This window comes from Chelonoidis abingdonii, chromosome 16, assembly GCF_003597395.2.
Source record: "Chelonoidis abingdonii isolate Lonesome George chromosome 16, CheloAbing_2.0, whole genome shotgun sequence".
Lineage (NCBI taxonomy): Eukaryota > Metazoa > Chordata > Testudines > Testudinidae > Chelonoidis > Chelonoidis abingdonii.
In genome coordinates this window covers 8,043,529-8,066,522 of record NC_133784.1, presented here as the reverse complement: position 1 = coordinate 8,066,522, position 22,994 = coordinate 8,043,529, and the positions used below count along the sequence as shown (strand labels likewise).

At 43.4% G+C, this 22,994-nt stretch overlaps 1 protein-coding gene across 4 annotated transcripts in view; it reads right to left on the bottom strand.

Moving 5' to 3' along the window:
- The window catches only part of TCTN3 (tectonic family member 3), an 82,388-nt gene that overhangs the window by 6,127 nt on the left and 53,267 nt on the right, over window positions 1-22,994 (bottom strand). For 2 of the 4 annotated variants that reach the window (XM_075073003.1, XM_075073005.1), the window contains 4 exons: window positions 15,822-15,920; window positions 13,953-14,050; window positions 9,294-9,459; window positions 7,949-8,086 (listed from right to left, as the gene is read on the bottom strand). In XM_075073003.1, coding sequence (XP_074929104.1) covers window positions 7,949-8,086; window positions 9,294-9,459; window positions 13,953-14,050; window positions 15,822-15,920 — 501 coding nt within the window. The remainder of the gene's footprint in view (window positions 1-7,948; window positions 8,087-9,293; window positions 9,460-13,952; window positions 14,051-15,821; window positions 15,921-22,994) is intronic. The other 2 variants (XM_075073006.1, XM_075073004.1) reach the window with 1 other exon arrangement.

The following is a 22,994-nucleotide window of genomic DNA, read 5'->3' as shown; positions in this document are numbered from 1 at the left end:
AGGTTGTAGAATCTCTGTCACTGGAGGATTTGAAGAACAGATTAGACAGATACCTGTCAAGAATGGACTAGTTATTACTTAGTCCTCTGTCGAGTGCAGGGTACTGGACTAGACGACTTACAGAGTTCTCTTCCAGTACTAAATTTCTATGACATGAGTCTATAACACAGGCACAGAACTTCCCCAAAATAGCTCATGGACCATATCTTTTAGAAAAACATCCAATCTTGATTTAAAAATAATAAGTGACAGAGAGTCCATCACAATCCTTGGTAGATTGTTCCAATGGTTAATTACTCTCACTATTAAAAATTTACACTTTATTGCTAGTCTGAATTTCTCTAGCTTCAACTTCCAGTCACTGGATCATCTTTTACCGCTCTTTGCTAGACTGAGGAGCCTATTATTAAATATGTGTTCTCTATGTAGTATTTACAGACTAATCAAGTCATCCCTTAACCTTCTTTTATTAAACTAAATAGATTGAGTGCCTCGAGTTTCTCACTATAAGGCAAGTTTTCTAATCCTTTAATCATTTTCGAAGCTCTTCTCTGAACCCTCTCCAGTTTATCAACATCCTTCTTGAACTGTGGACACCAGAATTGGACACAGTATTCCAGCAGCAGTCACACCAGTGCCAAGTACAGAGGCAAGATAACATCTTTCTGCTCCTAATCAAAAGTCCCATTTCTGCATTCAAGGATAAATTAGCCCTTTTGGTCATAGCATTGCACTGGGAGCTCATGTTCAGCTGATTATCTGTCATGATCCCCCCTAAAATTTCAGGGTCACTTCTTCCCAGGATACAGATACAGTTTTTGTATCCATTCCTTCTCTTTTGGTTCAGATCTCAAAACCTCTTTGGATTTTTCATTAATAGCAATAATACCTCATCAGAGAAACTTGCTATTTCTGATCTGCTTGTTTGGAAGTTTTCAATATAGAAGATGGTCTTGCCCGTAATCCTTCGCTGGCTAACAATACCTTCATTAATAGGTAAGGCTAATCATAGAATCATAGAATATTAGGGTTGGAAGAGACCTCAAGACATCATCTAGTCCAATCCACTGCTCAAAGCAGGACCAACACCAACTAAATCATCCCAGCCAAGGCTTTGTCAAGCTGGGCCTTAAAAACCTCTAAGGATGGAGATTCCACCACCTCCCTAGGTAACCCACTCCAGTGCTTCACCACCCTCCTAGTGAAATAGTGTTTCCTAATATCCAACCTAGAACTCCCTCATTGCAACTTGAGATCATTGCATCTTGTTCTGTCATCTGCCACCACTGAGAACAGCCTAGCTCCATCCTCTTTGGAACCCTTCTTAAGGTAGCTGAAGGCTGCTATCAGATACCCCCTCCCTATTCTCTTCTGCAGACTAAATAACCCCAGTTCCCTCTGCCTCGCCTCGTAAGTCATGTGCCCCAGCCCCCTAATAATTTTCGTTGCCCTCTGCTGGACTCTCTCCAATTTGTCCACATCACTTCTGTAGTGGAGGACCAAAACTGGACACAGTACTCCAGGTGTGGCCCCACTAGTGTCGAATATAGTGGAATAATCACTTCCCTCGATCTGCTGACAATGCTCCTCTTTGGAGTAGAAGGTTGTAGGAAACTATGTATATGACTTTTCTTGCATAAGTTCCAAACGAATTTCTAATGTCTCTGCCATCCTCTTTAACAGCTCTGGAAAGGTTCTGAAGTCTAATGTCACAGGAGTAAACAACGCCACAACCTTATCAAGAGAAGAGACAGCATTTGTCCTTCTGCAGAAGGATCGTTCTGAATCTGCTCTTCATCTTCCTCAGAGGCTATATTGTTTCCAAATATGTGGACTTCTGAAGAGAACATGAAGGCAATGAATCTTGTCTCTGTGGATCTGCATCCTGAATAAGAGGAGAAGGGAATTGCTGATTTGAATTGTCCTAAGGAAACCAGTATGATCAGAACTAATAAGCATATGCACAAGACACAGCACTACAACATACTGCCATTCACGAGGATAATTGAAAATCACATGGTGAACTCTTAGCTTCAGTAATTCTTGAAGATACCTAATAAGAGAGTCAAACATCATAAAAATGTATTCGAGCTAACTCTTTACTAGACTCAGTTGACAAAGAAAGAGAAAAATTCTCTGACATCTGGGCTACTTTAGGAAATGCAATAACTTGCTTAGGAGTGGATAGGAGGGTGACGGGGGATGGATCACTTGAGGATTACCTGTTCTGTTCATTCCCTCCAGGGCACCTGGCATTGGCCACTGTCAGAAGACAGGATACTGGGCTAGATGGACCTTTAGTCTGACCCACTATGGCTGTTCTTATAACCGGAGGTCGCACAGCAGGTTTCATTATAGACATCCTACTGTCTTGCTGTACTGGAGATTTGGGTGAAAATGAATCAGGAGAATAGTAGGTTTCAGACCCAGAGTGATCCTGATCACCTCAGGGAATAAAAATGCAGCTTCTGATGAAAAAAGGCAGTACCAAGGAAGAAGCTGAATTCTTCTGAGCTGAGACCTTCAGTACAGAATCCCCCAGGGCCGAGAATTTGGCTGAGAAGTGATGTTTCTGCCACTCAGGTATTATGGCAGACAGTATTGCTGGTGAGGCACTCAAAGATGTATGCTCCCACTTGGTGAGTCACTGAGTTTCTAAGCCACTGCAGCAGCTGGCACCAATGAAACTGACAAGGGATCCCGGTGAGCAGAGGCTGCGGTGAAATTTACAACAGTGCTAGGAGAGAAGAATGCTTCAATGGCAACTCAGACTCCTTTGACACATGCTTGTTTGACTTCGTACATGATAGTAGGAAGGCTGAACACTGTTGGTGCTGGGCTGACATTCCAGAGTCTTGTCTTTTTCTTCCACAGGCAGCAGGGGTCTCTGCCTGCTCCAACAAGAACTCAGTCTATTGCAGCAGACTCTTTATCAATGAATGAAGTCTCTTAAGACCTTTCAGGCTAGAAGAGATCTCCCTCATCTCCTGAGCGCTGAAGGCATGACTAGAGCAGGGAAGCGGTTGAAGTCCCTTGATCCCTCAAAGCCTCTGTGTCTGAAGGTCCTCTCAAACTATTTCTTATGGAAAGTCAAACCTTTGATTCTCTACCTTTATGTGCATTTATTAAAAGCCTTGCAGCTTTGCTGTTAAATGAGTGTCCCCAAGACAGTACAAACACATATCTCATCCATCATACAGAGGTATCATTCTTTTACATAATGGAAAAGACAAAGCTGGGTGAGCAAGACAGACAAATGGCGGGCAGCCTAGTGAAACTGACAAATACAACTGACCTAGACTTAAGCTGCATTTTTTTTATTTTATTGCACCAGAAAGTCAAAAAGTAATAAAGTATATATGAAAAAAAATGAAACCAATTACTACGGATACAAGCAAACTCTCTATCCTAATCCAAAACTAATTAAAGGAGATGGAGGAACACTGAGAGGTTCTGACTCTCTGAAAAGGGTGGTCAGCAGGAACTAGTCGGCAGTTGGAGTCATTCAGCCCTTTATGCTGTTGGGAGGGGAAGCATGAAGAAACGCTTATAGGACATTGTTACAGAAAAATTCCCAAACTCCTGTGCAGGGCATCAGTACACCTGGAGTGAGATCCACATGCACAGGAGCTTGAAGGAGAATGCTTCTCCACGCTCCTGGAAGTTGGCTGAACAGTCGCTGAGGTTTGCCAGAGGGCTTTGGCCGGTTCCAGTATATCCTCATTGGTGGGCAGGGTGATTTTGGTAGGACCTGACCTCGTCAAGATGCCAAAGAGTTTGCGTGATTTTTCCTGAATTACTATTATTTCTATATCCAGCTTCTCCACAATACATGCCAGGAAATCCTGGAATGCCCTGAAATCATTGACTGGAGGGATGGGGGCTGAATGTACTCTCTTGTCCAATTACAGTGAAGATTCTTTTAGTGGACACTGAGGTTGTTGCTGTTCTTCCCCCAGGTCTTGGGCACTGGCCTGGCGACTCTGATTCTGGTTTCGTGGTCCAGGCAGTGATGCCTCTGCGAAGCCTGATCTCCTCCTCTTCTGGGGTCTGTAGGAAGGGGATCAGCTATACACCTGTGCTGGGTCAGTGACCTGTGGGGAGCACCTCCTCTGCGGGCTGTAAGGTTGCTTGTGAATGATAGCAGGAGGCTTTTCTAGTCAATGCCAGAGAAAATGCACAGACTGGTAATCATGGGGAAGAACAGTATTTCTCAAATGGTGATGCAGAGGAGTGACGTCTTCGCTCTGGGGCAGAGTCAGTAGCGATGTCACCATCAAGGAAGATCTCGACTACTCTGTGTGGATGTACCTCGGCACCATGCCAGTGCCTTTGCTGGTACGGACGTCTGTGATGCCTGTGCACCCAGCATTACTCCCTTGCTGAAGGTCTTGTCCTCAAAGAAGTGGCATTTCTTCTCCACCCTTGTCAATGTTTAAAGCTTCATCTGGCCTCTGCTTGGTCTTTTCTCTCAGCTTCACCCATGTGTTGGTGTGTAGGTTCTGGGGACGGCTTTGCCATTGCCAAGGTGGTTATTGAAACTGGCTCCATCAACAGTCCTGGTGCTGGTGGGACTGGCACCAATGCAGGCAATGCCAATTTTGATGTTTGTTTCACTGCCCCTGCCTCCCTCTCGCTGCCCAGAGTGTGGTGTCTACTTGGAGAGGCACTCACTGAGCAGAACCTCTCTTTGGCTCCCTGGGGTGGATATCTCCTCCAGGTCTGAGGCGATGATGGTTGATTGCTCAAGCAAGTGAAGTTTGGCAATGAATCCCTTGACTTGCATATCCTCAATGAAAACTATTTTCACAACACACAATTATCAGGAATGCAACACTTCCCCCTGAAAGACACTGGCTAAGCACCTTGACGAGAGGGAATAGTCCATCACGGGTCAACAGAGCTTACATGCTAAAGGCTTGCAGTCCGCCATGGCAGTTGGTGCAAAATGTCTCTTCCTGCTTTAAGGAGGGTGTACCAGGGAGTGGTGTGTCTCCCAGTGTTTCGTTCTTTCCTTTCTTTTTTATTTTTGTGTGAAATGTCCAGATCTAGGTATTCTTCTAAAAAACACACTAATCTGGAATTAGTCTGGAGGTCAAGGAAGAGTAGGGATGCAGACACTCGCCAGGTTCTCATAGACTCTAGGACTGGAAGGGACCTCGAGAGGTCATCGAATCCAGTCCCCTGCCCTCATGGCAGGACCAAATACTGTCTAGATCATCCCTGATAGACATTTATCTAACCTACTCTTAAATATCTCCAGAGAGAGATCCAAGACTCCTACACAATAGTTCATTTTAACTACCATGACATTAGAACTTTTCCTAATGTCCCAACCTAAAGCTCCTTTGAATGCACGTTAAGCCCAGTGGCTTTGTTCTTCAGTTAGAGGCTAAGGTGAACAGTTTTTCTTCCCTTCCTCCTGATGAACACCCTTTAGATACCTAACAAGCTATCAAATGCCCTCTCAGTCTTCTCTTCAAACAAATAAATCCCCATTCTTCAGCCTCCTTCCTGGTAATGTTCTCACGAACTTTTAATCATTCTTGTTGCTCTTCTCTGGACCCTCTCCAATGCCACATCTTTCTGAAATGCGTGCCCAGACTGGACACCATATCCAGTTGAGGCCTAACCAGCACAAGTAGAGCGGAAGAATGACTTCGCGTGTCTTGTGTACAACACCACTCTGTTAATTGCATCCCAGAATCACGTTGCTTTTTTTGCAACAGTATCAACCTGTTGACTCATAGTACTGGGTCCACTATGACCCTAATCGCTTTCTGCCATAAACTCCTTCCTAACAGTTCTCCTTCCCAATCTGTATGTGTGAAAACTGATTGTTCCTTCCTAAGTGGAGCACTTTGTATTTGTCCTTTATTTGAACTTCATCGGTTACCTCAGACATTTCTCCACTGTCAGATCATTTGAATTTGACCCTGTCCTCCAAGCAGTTGCAATCCTTCCAGTTTGGTATCGTCTGCAAACTTAATAAGCGTACTTTCTATGCCAACATCTAAGTCGTTGATGAAGATATTGAACAGAGCCGGTCCCAAAACAGACCCCTGCGGAACCCCACTGCCATTCGAGGGAACTGAGGGAGGGTCACAGCTGCTCTGCTCATTATGCTCTTGCATAGAAGCATGAAAAGGCACATGATACATGTGTGCCCCTGACAGACACTGCTATTACACAATCCAATCTTGTGTGCATCTACAGTGGAATTCACACTAACACATATTTGCAGAACAATACTTACCTTTCTGTCACCAATTCACTGTTTTCTCCTAGCCCCAACCTGTTCCCTTACCACCCTACCACAAACCTCCAAGCTCAGAAAACCAATTTCCAGGCTCACAATCCTTCTTGACATCCACCACTACCAGGTTCAGAACCGTATCCACTGCTTGTTGCTGGTCCTGGAGAAGCATGAGCAGAAGCAGCAGGGAAGAACTGTGGCTACAGGGAGTGAAGTGGATGTGAAATAGTACCAAAGAACCCTGTATCCCCTGCCTCATCCCTCTTCTGATTGCAGTCTATGTTCTGCAGAGCCAAAGGATCCTGGTGGCACTGCATGCTCCAGGAGCTGAAGCAGCCTAGTACACCAGGAGTCCTCCAGTGGCAATAGATCGTACAGCACCCTGCAGCACACCAGCCAAACTCACCAGTTCTGACATCACTGGTAGGGCTTAGCCCTTAATAACTATCTCTCTCTTTCTTCCTCATACTCCCTTCCAGACTGGGGACATGTTTCTTCCTTTGTCTCCTCAGCCCTAGTCCTAGGAAATGCTGATCAAAGCCTAAAGCTCTCTATTATTATTGTGTTCTGAATGACTCCAGATGTTCAGCACACACATATTCTCCCCACCACTCAGTGGCATTCTGTAACTGTTTTACAGATTCATAAACTGCAACCGAGGACCTGCTCCCAGGGAGGAATAGCCTGTATGGCATCCTTACACTTTTAACACATTATGACCTGGGTGGGTGTGGGAATGAAGAAACTGTAGGCAACAATTCCATGGCAGGAACCTCTAACTTCACCCCAACACTCGTTCTATAGAGTGTGGCTGAAGATGAGGCATGGTCTGTTCCAAGGGCATGGGCAGAAAGATTACTCCATAGCTGTTTGTTGGAGAGCATGCCTAACTCCATAGCACCAGATCAGATAGATGGACACTGGTGCATTGTGGAAGTTAGGGGTTGTGTGCAAAGGACTTGTTCTCCTGTATGATCCAAAAAGATTGTTAAACTTATACTTGATACTTCTAACCATGTTTTCCTCCAAAAGGAAGAAAAAATAACCTAGACCATAAAATGACAGTATCTGAGAGTGGACCCTTATCTGGAGTACTCTGTTTACCTGTGATCACTTCACCTAAAAATATATATTAGAGAAAATATATATTGAATGAAGTATAAAATTTTAAAGATTAAAATGAAAATTGATTAGCCCCTTTGGAGCCACTAAAAATTAAAAAGGCAGTAATTTCAGAACCAATAAAAAGGAAATATTTCCTTCTGCAGCACGTGGGCAGCCTGTGGAATTCCTAGAAAGAGAAGGTCAAGACAAATTTTGTGTCAGAGTTTAAGAAAAGAGGGTAATTCCATGTTTACATAACTTTAAAGGTACATAATGTGATGACAAGAATAACCAAGAGTTTAATGTTTCAGGCCTAAGGTGGAAGAAGCTGCTCAGGGGTGGGAAGGAGCTCCCCTTTGCACAGCCATATACAATTGGTTTAAGAACATTATGGGAGATTTTGTCCACCATCTTCTGTGGAAGCATTAAACACTTGCCACTGCCAATCTATGTGGACAAATGGTAAGATCCAGTGAACTCCAACCCTTCAATACCAGAGCTATATGAAGGATCCCTCAGACTTCATGTAAACCATATGCCCCATGTTATGGCCTTTGGGGGTAGAGGTGCAAAATAATGGCGCTATACCTTCAGAGACTGACACTGATACCAATACCGTGCTCCCAGCACTTGACTTTGTGGGTTGGACTGGAGGCCAACCTCAGCCCACAATACCTGGATCTTCAGGGACACAGGAACCATACAGCAGGAGGCACAATTCCCAGCCTGAGAAAAAAAAGGGGAACCCATGTGTTTTCACATATTTTAAGGCAAGAAAGGACCATTAAAATAATCTAGTCTGACCTCCTGCATAACAAAGGCCAAAGAACCTCAACCAGTAATTTTAGCATCAAGCACGTAACTTTTGGTTGAGCCAGAACATATCTTTTAGAAAGATATCCAGTCTTGATTAAAGACTTCAAGTAATGGAGAATCCACCATATTGCTAACTAAAAGTTATTCTAATAGTTAATTACCCCCACTGTTAACGATGTGCACCTTATTTCTAGTCCGAATTTCTTCACCTTCAGTTTCCAATCACTGGATCTTGTTATGCCCTTTTCTGCTAGAATAGGGCCATCTACTATGAGAAATCTCTTCCCCATGTGAGTACCTGAAGACTATGGTTCAGTCACCCCTTAATCTTAGGCTAGGTCTACGTTAGAAATGCTACATTAGCACAGCTGCAGTGCTGCAGCTGCACTGCTGTAGCATTATAGTGTAGACACAACAGTGACATAACGGGTTCTTCTGTCACTGTAGTAAATCAATCTCTCTAACAGGCAGTAGCTAGAGTGACCTAGTGCTGTCTATATTAGGACTTAGGTCAGCTTAACTATGTTCCTAAAGGATAGTGATGTAGCTGGGTCGACCTAACTTTCTAGTATAGATCAGCCCTTAGATAGATAAACGATGGATAAGGTAAGTCTCAAAGGACAATAATTCAGCAGGATAACTCAGTGGTCAGACAGAGCCCAATATTAACACAAATATTATAATACTAGCATTATAACAACAACAAAGAAGTGGGTAGAGTGAGCTCTACTGCACACAGTCTCAGAACTGGCCAGTAAAACATTGGCTGCAGTATTAGACCTCTCCTAACCATTTATACACTGGTAATACGGAGTTACAAAAGTTAATCCTGCTGGTCCTCCGCTTGCCTAGTCAAAGATGAGCCTCTAAACAGCATGAGTGTGAAACAACAACAACAACATCTGTTTGTATGCATGAGGGCCTCTGAACTGGGTCAGTGGCCTTGACACACAGAGTAATATGTACCCTGTTTGACTCCAATAGAGTGCTACTAACAAAGAAGGAAGAGCAAACTCTGACTCTTCCCACTCCTACAATCCCCAAAGCAATATCATCTTGAATGCCAAGCTCAGAAGAGAAGAAGTTAGGTTCAGAGTTGGCCCTCCATTGTTATTACCTGCATACTACAGTTCCGGATAATGATGCTGGTCCACTGATCTGTCTGGGTTGGCTCAGCACTGCCAATTATGGCCAGAGCCTGTGGGCTGCTCATCCCTTGGAGGGCCTGGTATAGCTTCTCCTGAAAGTAGCTACAGTTTCCATCCTCCATTGTTTGGGATATGCTAGAAATGAGACAGAACACATCTTTGGCAGTCTGAGTCCTTTGGAGCAGAGAAGAAGCCAGTTCTTAATACAGAGCATTTTTCCTCTGTAATGACCCCATTTCAAGGTGTCTATTACTTTGGTAATGACTGCAAGGAGGAATTTTGGAAATGTTAATGTACAGTTCTGTATGAATTCAGCCCATGTCCTCCATGAAAGTAGAAGGGAGAAGAAAAATGAATTAATTAATATTTGGAGATATACCTATCTCCTGGAACTGGAAGGGACCTTGAAAGGTCATCAAGTCCAGCCCCCTGCCTTCACTAGCAGGACCAAGTACTGATTTTTGCCCCAGATCCCTGTATGCCCCCTCAAGATGAACTCACAACCCTGGTTTTAGCAGGCCAATGCTCAAACACTAGCTATCCCTCCTCACAGAAAAGTGCACAATACTGACAGTGATTTTGCTGTTTACATGTTGAGGAGATGTGGAGTGCTCAGACATCCTGTCACCCTGGTTTTTGGTTTTCTTTTTGTTTGTTGTTGTTTGTTGGGGAGAAGGTATCTCCACTATCACAGAAGAGGAATGAGACCAAATTATTGACCCTGTAAGTCATGGGAATAGGAATATCACTTCTAGAGTACTTCATTATAATAAGGCTTGGCAGGGAATTTATTTCACCCACACACACACACAATGTAAGTACATCGGAAGCAGGAAGCCTACCACAGGTATGATCAAAGTCTTAAAGGGTAGTTACTCCAACAGCAAACTTTATGTGGAGAAGCGTTAAAGTTAATGTCTTTGCATTCAGGTCCTCACTGCAGAGGAGGTTTCAGAACAATACTACAAGTAACAGATAAGTCACTAGCACCAGACTGACTCCCCAAGAGTTCTGAAGGAATTCAAAGGATGAAATTGCCCAGACAAACCAAAGTGGTATGTAACCTATCATTTTAAATTCAAACTGTTGTACCAATGACTGGAGGATAGCTTAACTTGACACCAATTTTTAAAAAAGGCTCCAGATGTGGTTCCTGGCAATTACCAGGCAGTAAGCCAAAATTCAAGAACCAGGCAAAATTGATTGAAAAATATGTAAAGAACGAATAATCAGCACAAATAGGATGAACAGGATTTGTTGGAAGAGTACATAGCTTTTGTAAAGGGAAATAATGTACTCCAACCAATCTATTAGAATTATTTGAGGGGGTCAACAAAACATTGGACAGGGTGATCTAGTGGAAACAGTCTACTTAGCTTTCAGAAATACTTTGACAAGGTCCCTCAGCAAAGGTCTTAAGGATAAGTAGCTGTTTATGAGATAAGAAGGAAGGTCCTTCTCAATGGATCAGTAACTGGTTAAAACAGGGAAACAAAGGGTCAGAATATAATGGTCAGTTTTCAGACAATCGAGGGCGGTAAATGTGATGTCCCCCAGGGATCTGTACATGGACCAGTGGCTGTTCATAAATTATTCATAAAATTATCTAGAAAGGGCATAAACAGGTGAGGTGAAAGTGCTTGCCATGATACAAATTCTACAAGAAATGCAGGCCCAAGCAGATTGTGAAGAGTTACAAGTGATCTCACCAAAACTGGTGTGACTTGGGCAACAAAAAAATGGCAGATGAAAATTTTAGTGTTGATAAATGCAAAGTAATAACACTCGGAAAAATTAATCCCAACTATCATACAAAATGATGGGTCTATCATTAGCTGTTTCCGACTCAAAAAAAAAGAAAAGAAAAAAAGAGATCTTCTGGAATCATCGGATAGTTCTCTGAAACATCTTTGCTCATGTGTGGCAAGTGTAGTCAAAAAAATGAACAGGGATGCTATATGCAAGTTAACCATTAGGAATGGCGACAGATAATAGAGAGAAAGGTCATCTGTCCACTATATTAATCCATTGGTAGGCCACACTTGAATACTGCATTCCTGGTCACCCCACCTCATAAAAAGATACATTAGAAGATTGAAAAAGGTTACAGAGAAGGGCACACAAAATTGGATAAGGGTACAGAGCAGCTTCCACACAAGGACAGATTAAAGCTTGGAAAGAGATTACTAAGGGGTGGCGAGATATGAGCAGAGTCTTATTAAATCATGATAGGGTGTGGAGAAAGCCAAACCAGGGAAGTGTTGTGATTTCACCCTCACATACGCACAAGAACCAGGGTCACTCAATGACATCGAATAGGGCAGGTTTAAAACAAAATCATAAGGAAGTACTTCTTCACACATGCACGTCAATCCTGGGAATATGTGTCAGTGGATGTGCTGAAGGCCAGCAGAAGTACAACTGAGTTCGAAAAAGAATTAAATAAGTTCGATGGAGTGATAGGTCCATCAATGGCTATTATCCAAGATAAGCGATGGTGCTGCCAATGCTCTGGGTGTACCTAAACCTGTCGACTGCCAGAGTTGGGATAGGAGGATAGGACAGTCACCTTGATTGCCTTATTCTGTTCATTCCTCTGAGCATCTGGTCTGGCATGAGCACTGTCGAAAAACAGGGATACTGGTGGTATATGAACCATGGTTCTTTATTTTACACACACACACACACACACACACACACACACACACACACACACACACACACACACACACACACACACACACACACACTTTTATTTTTAAGCATTTTTCTCAATCTTCATTTAAATTTGCACAGTTGTGGAAAATTATGGGGTTGTGGTCAGACAATAACAGCAGTGTGATTTTGCACTCCATATGTTTTATGGAAATATGCTCATGACTGTGTGAATATGATGTAACTGGAATATACTTTATGCAAGAAGTCTCTTATAAGGTATCACAACAAAGGTTACAACCTCCTGAATATATTCCTCCTGTTTGTATGCATGTATCATTCTTGTATCTGAAGCTAGAAATATGAAGTATGACTCTGAAGTCCTAGTGTAATTATGCACAGTGTGGGCCATTAATGGTGGTTTAGAATCTTGATGGCTTTCCTTGACTAGGACAATTGTTTGTAAATAGTTTTTCACCTGCAAACCCTTCTGTGTACACGTGCGCTAACCCAGGAAGAATGGAGATGAGGGGGTCTTACAGTGACATGTGACCACGCCACATAATCCTGGAATCTACCTTAATCCTAGTACTTTTCCATTGATGAGACAGGGGTGGAGACAAGCACACACAAAATATTCCACCTTGTGCAAAAGCTATAAAAGGGGGTGTAGCAGGACAAAGGGGGCTGCCAGTCATGAGAAAACCCCTGCTTACCACCTGAGATGTCTGCTGGATCTAACAAAGATTGTACCGGGGAAAGGACTGGGCCCAGACTAGGAAGGGGTCTTGTCTGTGAAAGCAGCTTATTGGAACATCTCTGAGGGTGAGATATTACCTGTAATCACTTTCTTAATGTATTAGGCTTAGACTTGCGAGTTTGTTTTACTTTGCTTTTGTGACTTATTTTGTTCTGTCTGTTATTACTTGAAACCACTTAAATCCTACTTTTTATACTTAATGAAATCACTTTTGTTTATTAGTAAACCCAGAGTAAGTGATTAATACCTGGGGGAGCAAACAGCTGTGCATATCACTCTATCAGTGTTATAGAGGGCAGACAATTTATGAATTTACCATGTATAAGCTTTATACAGAGTAAAATGGATTTACTTGGGGTTTGAATCCCATTGGGAGCTGGGTGTCTGGGTGCTGGAGACAGGTAACATGCTGAGCTGTTTTTAGTTAAAGTCTGCAGCTTTGGGGACATGGCCCAGACCCTGGGTCTGTGTTGCAGCAGGCTAGTGTGTCTGGCTCAACAAGGCAGGGTTCTGGAGTCCCAAGCTGGCAGGGAAAATGGGCTCAGAGGTAATTTTGGCACATCAGGTGTCAGTCCCAAGGGGATCTCTGTGACCAAACCCATCATAAGCAGATCTTGAGATTCAAAAAATTCAAGCTTTATAACTATTGAAACACACATTGTCAACATCATGTGTCAAAACATACAAAGTAAATAGCTTCAGATCAAACTCTTAAGTAGCACTTGTTTTACTTTGCCTATCTGTAAATGTCCATTATTATCAATGGAAATATTTTTCATCAGTTTGTGTGTATATGGTGCAAAATGGATCTTTAGTGATATTGAATAACAAAAATCTAATTCTTTCAAGCCTAATTATAATACTACTCCTCGAATCCAAGCCCTGCATTCCTGTATTGTGCTGTGCAATACATGCTTAGAACTGGAGCCTCAGAACCTCCCCAGCAGACCTCCACAATTAATAGTGTTCAAGTTGCTCTGAAGGGCACTCTCTTGTAGAGGTTCCCTGTCCCCAGTGCTGCTCAAACCCTTCAAGCATGTGTAAGAAAGATTATCTGAGCCCCACGCGGGGATTTATGAGGAAGATACTACATGAGCTCCACAGCACAACCTGAGCCCTGCAAACCCTGTGTGGCAATGACAGGAGAGGGTGCTACCCAAGCCTTGCAAACTTGTCTGAGGATTGGGGAGGAAGGAATGATGGAAATAGTTACCTGAGCTGGCAGCTTGTCCTCACATTCATTCCAAACTGTACCTTGTACCTGAGAGTCTGAGAGCATATTCCATCACCCTGGCTCTGTAAGATAGTCACCTAAGGGAAGGGGCTATGTGTCAAGAAATCAAATAGAAGGGAAGTTAAACAGCATAGTTACCCAACCAGTCCTCAACAAGATCATCCATTAATTAGTAGCAACCTCCTACCAACAGTGCCAGTTATTGTAGCACATGTACCTAACCCACCCCTAGCTAAGTTAACCACTGTGAACAAAGACATACCCACCCAAACATCAGAGAGGTAGCCATGTTGTCTGGATCTGTAAAAAGCACCTTATAGATTAACAGACGTATTAGAGCATAAGCTTTTGTGGGTCAATACCCACTTTGTCGGACGCATGTGGTGGAAATTTCCAGAGGCAGGTATAAATATGCAGGCCAGAATCAGTCTGGAGATAATGAGGTCAGTTCAGTCAGGGAGGATAAGGCCCTCTTCTAGTAGCTGAGGTGTGAAAACCAGGGGAAGAGAAACTGCTTTTGTAGTTGGCTAGCCATTCACAGTCTTTGTTTAATCCTGAGCTGATGGTGTCAAATTTACAAATGAACTGAAGTTCAGCAGTTTCTCTTTGGAGTCTGGTCCTAAAGTTTTTTTGCTGCAGAATGGCTATCTTTAACTCTGCTATTGTGTGTCCAGGGAAGTTGAAGTGTTCTCCTATACATTTTTGTATATTGCCATTCCTAATACCTGACTTGTGTCCATTAATCTTTTTACGCAGGGATTGTCCAGTTTGGCCGATATACATAGCAGAGGGACATTGCTGGCACATGATGGCGTATATTACATTGGTGGACGTGCAGGTGAATGAACCTATGATGTTGTGGCTGATCTGGTTAGGTCCTGTGATGGTGTCACTGGTGTAAATATGTGCGCAGAGTTGTCATCGAGGTTTGTTGAATGGATTGGTTACTGAGTTAGAGTTGCTATGGTGCGGTGTGTGGTTGTTGGTGAGAATATGCTTAGGCTTGGTGAGTTGCCTGTGAGCGAGGACTGGCCTGTCTCCCAAGGCCTGTGAAAGGCCTTTACGCCAGCGACACCATCACAGGACCTAACAGAACAGGCACAACATCATAACTTCAGTTCATATTTACACCTGCCTCTGGAAATTTCCAGCATGTGTCCGAAGAAGTGGGTATTGACCCACAAAAGCTCATGCTCCAATATGTCTGTTAGTCTGTAACGTGCCACAGGACTCTTTGTTGCTTTCCACCCAAACATGAGAGTGACACCCTCAACAAAGTTAGAGAATACCTAAAATCCCCCTTAACTCTTACACATGATTCCAATTCAGTCATGCTCAAGACACCTTCAGTATTATTATCAGTTATTTGTTTTCAGTAGTGCTTTCCAATGCTTCCCAAACATGGTCCTTGCTCTGAAGAAATACACAGAGAAATGGACAGAGGGTACAGGAAAGCTCCCAAAGTGGAATATGGCTATCTCTTGGCAGATACCCAAAAAACCAAACAAGCACTGTGTTAACTACATAGATATTCCTTAGTACTCATAATGTTGCTATAGTCTGCAGGTAAATTTCTTGTAGGAGTCAGGGTAGAAGTGGGTCTTCAGGAGGGAGCTGAACAGGGAGAGGGTGATGACCAATGGATGAGCTTAGGGAAGGTGTTTATGTGTAGAGAAACATCTGGAGATCCCTGTCGAAGAACCTTTCCCATTATCCCCAAGGGAAAAGTTAGACAAAGGCTGCAATGTGACACTCATGTAACACTTCCCTACTTAATCCAAAATCTAAAGGGTACAGCCACACTAGAAGGTGATGGTGACAGGTAAAACCTGATATGAGAAAGGATACTTGCTGCCTGGCACCACTATTTAGAGACAAGAGTGGTGCCCCAATGATATAGCCAGGGTTTCCGCTTCTTGGCAAGGTATATAAAGGGGTCCTGCTCTGCTGAGAAGCAAGCAGAAGAGAAAAGCAGGAGAGAAGGAAAGAAAATGTTACAAAGGGAAGTGACACCATCAGCACCAAGTAGATCAGACTTTCATTCAGCACAACTGATCAAATTCAGCCATGGAATAAACAGGAAAACTCTTTTTCAGACAAGGGAGTCAAGCCTACTTATGGCAGCACTGTGACTAAAGGGTTTTTTTTAGATCACTCTATTGAAAGTCTCATTGAAAACAAAACCTCTATCTCAGTCTGTTTCAGAATCCTCTTCCATACTCAACCAGCACCTCTGCAACCTAGGAGCTGGCAAGCCAAACTGCAGCCTACCCTGACACTTGGGTACCCATGCCCCAGAGACAGTTCCTGAAGCATCAGACTCCCACTGCCTAAGATTTTTCTGCAACAAAGTATTAGAGCCTGAGGAATTCTATAATCACACTTATGATCCATGTTACGCTGTCTCCATATGGAATTAGGTGGTTCTCCAGAAATGAACTTACTTACTTGTAACCCAGTTTCTTTGAGATGGATGCTACATATTCAACTCATTGGAATGCTCCAAGTGGTGCAACCTAAACTGTAAAATTCTACTAGCAGTAGCAGTTGGAGCAGCCACATGCCTCCCTTGCCTCCTTTCACTCCCAAACTCTGCACATTCCAGGGCAAGGCTTAAAAAGGAGTGTGGCACTCACCTGCCTCAGTGTCTTCCTCCATGACCCCAAGCCCTTTGGTAAGTAGGGCTCTGAGGCAGTGGGGAAAGGGAGGCATGGAGTATGATTATGCAGAGTCCATCTCAAAGAACCTTGGTCACACATAAGTAAACCTCGTTTCTTCCTTTGAGTGTCTTCTGCATATTCCCACTCATGGGATATATTAATAAGCAGTACTTTGACCCAGGATGGTAGGACCCAAAGTTCTAGTTAAACAAGGAATGCCCTACCAAACTTCGTGTCCAATCTAGATTCCAAGTCTAAAGAGTAATGTTTAGTAAAAATGTGGACAATACTCCAAGTTGTTGCTCTTCTTGTTTCTACGAGAGGAATATGTCTAGGGAAAGCCACGCAAGTTGACTTTGATCCAGTTGAATGAGTTTTGATGCCTTGAGGAAAGGATAATCTCTTCGATCGCATGCTCTGGATGTCCCTAAGCCTCTAATTGCCAGAAGCTGGGACTGGATGACAGGGGACGGATCACTTAATAATTGCCCTGTTCTGTTCATTCCCTCTGAAGCATCTGACATTGGCCATTGTCAGAAGACAGGATACTGGGCCTAGATGGACCATTGGTCTGACCCAGTATGGCCATCCTTATGTTCTTATTAATCTTATAAATTGAGCATAAGAACATAAATACCTAGCCTAACCCGCCTAGAATCTGTACAGAAACGCGTTTAGCCCTTGTTTTTTGGTCTCTAAACTGTAAACAGCCTTGAGCACTGTCTAAATTGTTTAGCCCTGTCTAACACCATGTCTACACTTACAAGCTTACAGCACCGCAGCTGTATCAATAAAGTTGTGCTGATGTAAAAGCACTCGTGTAGCTGCATTATGCCGATAGGAGAGAGCTCTCCCATCGACATAATAAAACCAGCTCAATGAGAGAGGGTAGCTATGTCGGCAGGAGAGCATCTCCCGCCGACACGGAACTGTGCAAATAAGCACTTATGGTGGCAAAATTTATGTCGTCCAAGAGTGTGTTTTTTTCACACCCCTGAGCGACGAATGTTTTGCCAACATAAGTGCTAGTGTAGACATGGCCTAAGTAAAAAGATAACACTCTCCTCATAACTAATGTGTGTAATTTAACTTCCCCCATCAGGAGTATGGGGTTTGAGAGAAATAATGATAAAACTATAGATTGTTCTATGTCAAAATCGGAGACTATTTTTGGTAAAAACTCAGAATGAGTGCAAAGAACCACTTTATCCTCATGAAACACACTGAATGGTGGATCAGCATTAATGCATGCAATTGACTTATGCACCTGGCAGAAAAGATTGCTAAAACAGAGTTTTTACAGATAGGGGAAATAAAGACCAGTTCCCTAGAGTAAGGGAGGACAAACTTTTTGGCCCGAGGACCACATCTGGGTATGGAAATTGTATGGCGGGCCATGAATGCTCACGAAATTGGGAGTTGGGGTGTGGGAGGGGGTGAAGGCTCTAGCTTGTGGGTGCGGGCTCTGGGGTGGGGCCAGAAATGAAGAGTTCAGGGTGTGGGAGGGGGCTCCGGGCTGGGGCAGGGGTGCGGATGGGGAGGGTGAGGGCTCTGGCTGGCGCTACAGGCTCTGGGGTGGGACTGAGGATGGGGGGCTGTGGGTGCAGGAGGGTGCTCTGAGCTAAGACCAAGGGGTTCAGAGGGCAGGAGGGATATCAGTGTGGTATAAGGAGTGCAGGCTCCAGGCAGCGCTTACCTCAAGCAGCTCCTGAAAGCAGCTGCATGTCCCCACTCCAGGTCCTACACTGAGGCACAGCCAGGCAGCTTGGTGCGCTGCCCCATTCGCAGACGTCGCATAGTTCCCGGCCAGTGGGAGCTGCGGGGGCGGCATTTGGGGCAGGGGCAGCGTTCGGAGCCCCTGGCTGCCCCTACACATAGGAGCCAAAGGGGGACATGCCGCTGCTTCTGGGAGCCGCGCGGAGCCACAGCATGCACAAAGCAAGGCAAGCCTTGGACCCCACTCCCAGGCAGGAGCTTGAGGGTCAGATTAAAACATCTGAAGGGCTGGATGCAGCCCTCGGGCTGTAGTTTGCCCATCCCTGTCCTAGAGGTTCAAAGGGAAGTCTCATTATTTATGCTAGTCATACATTCAGATCCTAGAAAGGCATACGAATTCTTATTGGAGGATACAAATTATTAAGGCCTTTTAAAAACCTCTAAATTTCATCATTACTAAAAACTGATTTTCCCTCTACAGATACATGACATGGCCAAAAGATTAATCTTAACTGAAGATAATGAAAGAGATGTCTTCTTAAGATACAATTAATGCTAATATATAATTAATTGATGCCATATAAGGATCCGCATTAAACATGGAAATCCACAATAGAAAGCTATTCCATTTAAGACTACAGCACAGCCATGTGAATTCCTTTCTAGAATTAACAATATGATGTGTATTCTAATGAAAGGCTTTCTTCTAGCACCTCTAAAGGCCTATTCCTCATGCAGTCAAGAGAAGGGACTGAAAGTTCAGATGATAGACCTTCCCTGTTTATTGCGTCAACAAGTCCAATATCTGTGATAAAAGGTTCCACTAATCCTTGTGACAGATGTACCAAAGCCGGCTACCATTGCTGTCTGGGTTATGCTAGTGCTATTCAAATCACCCTGGCTTTGCCCTGTCTTATCTTGTTTATCACTCTCTGAATGAGGGGAAATGAGGGAAAAGCATTCCTTAGGCCCTGACCCCCCTGTATTAGAAAAGAGTTCAGTACCAATTCCCTGTTTCTGCCTGCCCTAGAACAATAGCTCCGATATTTCCTGTTGCTGCGGGATGCAAACAAGTCTATTATTGGGTTCCCCCCATAAACGGAAGGGGTTATTCACTACTTCTTCCTTCAAGAACCATTCGTGGATCTGACCTGATGATCTACTCAGATGATTTACAAGAGTGTTCTCTTCTCCTGCCATGTGAATTGCTACTGGATTAATATCATGTTCTATACAGTACTTACTAAGACTCTTGGTCTCCCTGCATAATTCCACAGAGTGAGTCTCTCGCTTGCTTGTTTAGATAATATAATGCTGTCCTAGTGTAGGTTACTACCTCAATTGCTTTGTTTTTGATTTCAAGTAGAAAAGACCTGAGAGCTAATCTGATTGCTCTCAGTTCTAAAATATTGTTACGTACATTCCTTTAGTGACCAATGATCTCTTTCCAACAACATTGTTCAGATGGGTTCCCCATCCTGAGGTAGGAGATCAGTGATCACTGTAACTGATGTTATGAGGGACAGAAAAGTGTACACTTCATTGCATTTTGATTGTCTGTCCATCCCATTAGCAATTGTTGTGGAATTAATATTTTTCAATGCACAGCATCTACACTGGTTCATAGTTCTTTGCTAACCAGTGCTGAAGGTCTCTCATCTAAAGATGAGCATAAGGAGTCACTGCTGTAGTTAATGCCAATAGACCCAGCAACTGAATGGTTGTCTTGGTAACTGGAAGAGGAGATATGTTTATTTTGATATATCTTACCTCTGGGAGAAAAGCTCTCCCCACAGATAAATGCACGATTGCTCCTATAAAGAGTCCCTTGAGTAGGGTTTAGACATGACTTTTCCCAATTCATCTGTAATCCCAGACTGATAAATGGTAAACATATTTGATATACATGTAGTAAGATCCCTTCCTTGGATGACACTTTTATTAACCAGTTGTCTAGGTATGGATATACATACATCCCCTACCTTCTTAGAATCATAGAATATCAGGGTTGGAAGGGACCTCAGGAGATCATCTAGTCCAACCCTCTGCTCAAAGCAGGACCAATCCCCATCTAAATCATCCCAGCCAGGGCTTTGTCAAAGCTGACATTAAAAACCTCTAAGGAAAGAGATTTAACCACCTCCCTAGGTAACCCATTCCAGTGCTTCATTATCCTCCTAGTGAAAAAGGTTTTCCTAATATCCAACCTAAACCTCCCACACTGCAACTTGAAACCATTATTCCTTGTTCTGTCATCAGGTACCACTGAGAACAGTCTAGATCCATCCTCTGAGGAACCCTCTTTTAGGTAGTTGAAAGCAGCTATCAAATCCCTCCCTCATTCTTCTCTTCTGCAGACTAAACAATCCCAGTTCCCTCAGCCTCTACTCATAAGTCATGTGCTCCAGCCTCCTAATCAGTTTTGTTGCCCTCTGCTGGACTCTTTCCAATTTTTCCACATCCTTCTTGTAGTGTGGGGCCCAAAACTGGACACACTACTCCAGATGAGGCCTCATCAATGCTGAATAGAGGGGAATAATCATGTCCCACGATCTGCTGGCAATGCCCCTACTAATAGAGCCCAAAATGCCATTCGCCTTCTTGGCAACAAGGGCACACTGTTGCCTCATATCCAGCTTCTCGTCCACTGTAATCCCTAGATTCTTTTCTGCAGAACTGCTGCCTAGCCGTTCGGTCCCTAGTCTGTAGCAGTGCATGGGATTCTTCTGTCCTAAGTGCAGGACTAATTAGGTATTGAGGTACTGAGCATTAGGTACTAAGCATTAGGTATGCTCCTTAACCAGACAGATATTCTGTAAGCACCCGAAGTGCTGTGGACAATCTGAAAGGGAGGACCTTGTACTGAAAATGGTCTTCTTCAACAACAAACCACTGACATGGTCTTATAGAATGAAATGTGCAAGTATGCTTCTTTTAAATCCACAGATGCAAACCAACCCTGCAGTGAAAGAGTATTATGAAAGTTAGAGGCAGCATGTAGCAACATAATTTCTTTATGTAAGTGTTCAATCTGCTTAAATCCAAAATAGGGTGAAGGTCCTTCATCTTTTGGGGGGATTAGAAAATAACAAGAGTAAAACCCCTTCCCTCTATGATCTCATGGAATTACCTGTATTGTATCTAACTGGAGCAGAGACTTTTTTGAACAAATTGAGATTACTTTGATCTCTGCCCAGATATGAAGCAGGTGGATTGTTGTGAGAAAAGGTTTTGAATTGAATTATGTACATGCATGAAATAACTTCTATAATCCATCTGTCTGATATTATTAACTCCCATTGGTAATAAAAACTGGACTGCTGGACTCCAAACCATGGATAAAGAATGTCCAGGTGGACTGGCTTGAAGCTCGGTGTTTTCATGTCAAATCTGATGTCTTAGATGAACTGCAGAGAACAAAGATGAAACAGTACCTTTGTTACTGCGAGGCTTAAATTTCTTTCTCTGTTGTAGCTGGTGGTGTGGGGAATAATACTGAGGTTAGAAGGGTATGCCCTTCTCTGATAATTGTAATGAAGTCAAGAAGATGAAAGCGAATTACCTTTGATACTTGTGTAATGGGAATTGAATATGGCCTCTTCCCTATATAAAAAAACATAGAGATCTAACAAAAGATCTTAAATTTTTCATATTCTCGAATACCTCATCAGTCTGAATAATAAACAGACCTTCTCCTTCAGATGGATGATCCTCGATCCTCATTTGTGTCTCATGAGGGAATCCCATTGGTCTTAACAGTGTGCATCTTCTTAGCGAGACAGCCAAAACTACTGACCTTGCTGAAGTATCTGAGGAGTCAAAAGCTGCTTTCAACTGTTGCTTGACAACATTCAGTCCTTCAGTCAAAACAGCATTTGATAACGCACTTCCAGAGGAACATAAAGTTAAGAAAAGAGGACATTTTGCTCCAGAAATGGTACTGGTACCCAGCCACAACAGCTTTGTAGCTGGACATGAGCATGTTTAATGCAGCTGAAGAAAATATTTTTCTTCCTAATATATCCAGCCTCTTCCCTTCCTCATTTGATGGAGTAAAGTGAACTTGGGCATCTTTTCTGTGAAGTACCACTTTGACCATCAACAAATTAAGAGGCAGATGAGCATGAAGCACAGTATTTCTTTGCAGGAACTTACATAATTTATCTTTCTTCTTACATAGAGGCTGAATGGTCTGAATATTCCAGACTGAATATTCCCTCTAACAAGACTTATAGACCCAGGCCAGGTGGGAACAGCAAAGTAGTCCTGTTGGTATCCAGGAAGTGGGCGGGCGAAGCCCACCCACTGCTAAAGGACCTCCCCTCAGCCTAAGGGGAGGATCCACAGGTCTGTGATACCAAATAAATACGTGGGACAACTAATGAAAAACACAGAATTGGGAGTGAGGTCATAGGGCTAAAAGGAGGGAACCTGATGGGGACACCAAGCAGAGAACCCCGGACAATGCCCATTGCTCCTCAAAGGCGTCAAGGGAGCCAGCGGACGCCACCCAGAGGAACTCTGCCCAGATGTGTAAACAGACGGAGGAACGGAAATAGGCCCCACAGTCGCAGGAAATCCCATCAGCCAACCTCCTCTCCCTGGTTTTGTAGATGGCTTGTTTGGCCAGGGCTAAAAGGAGGTT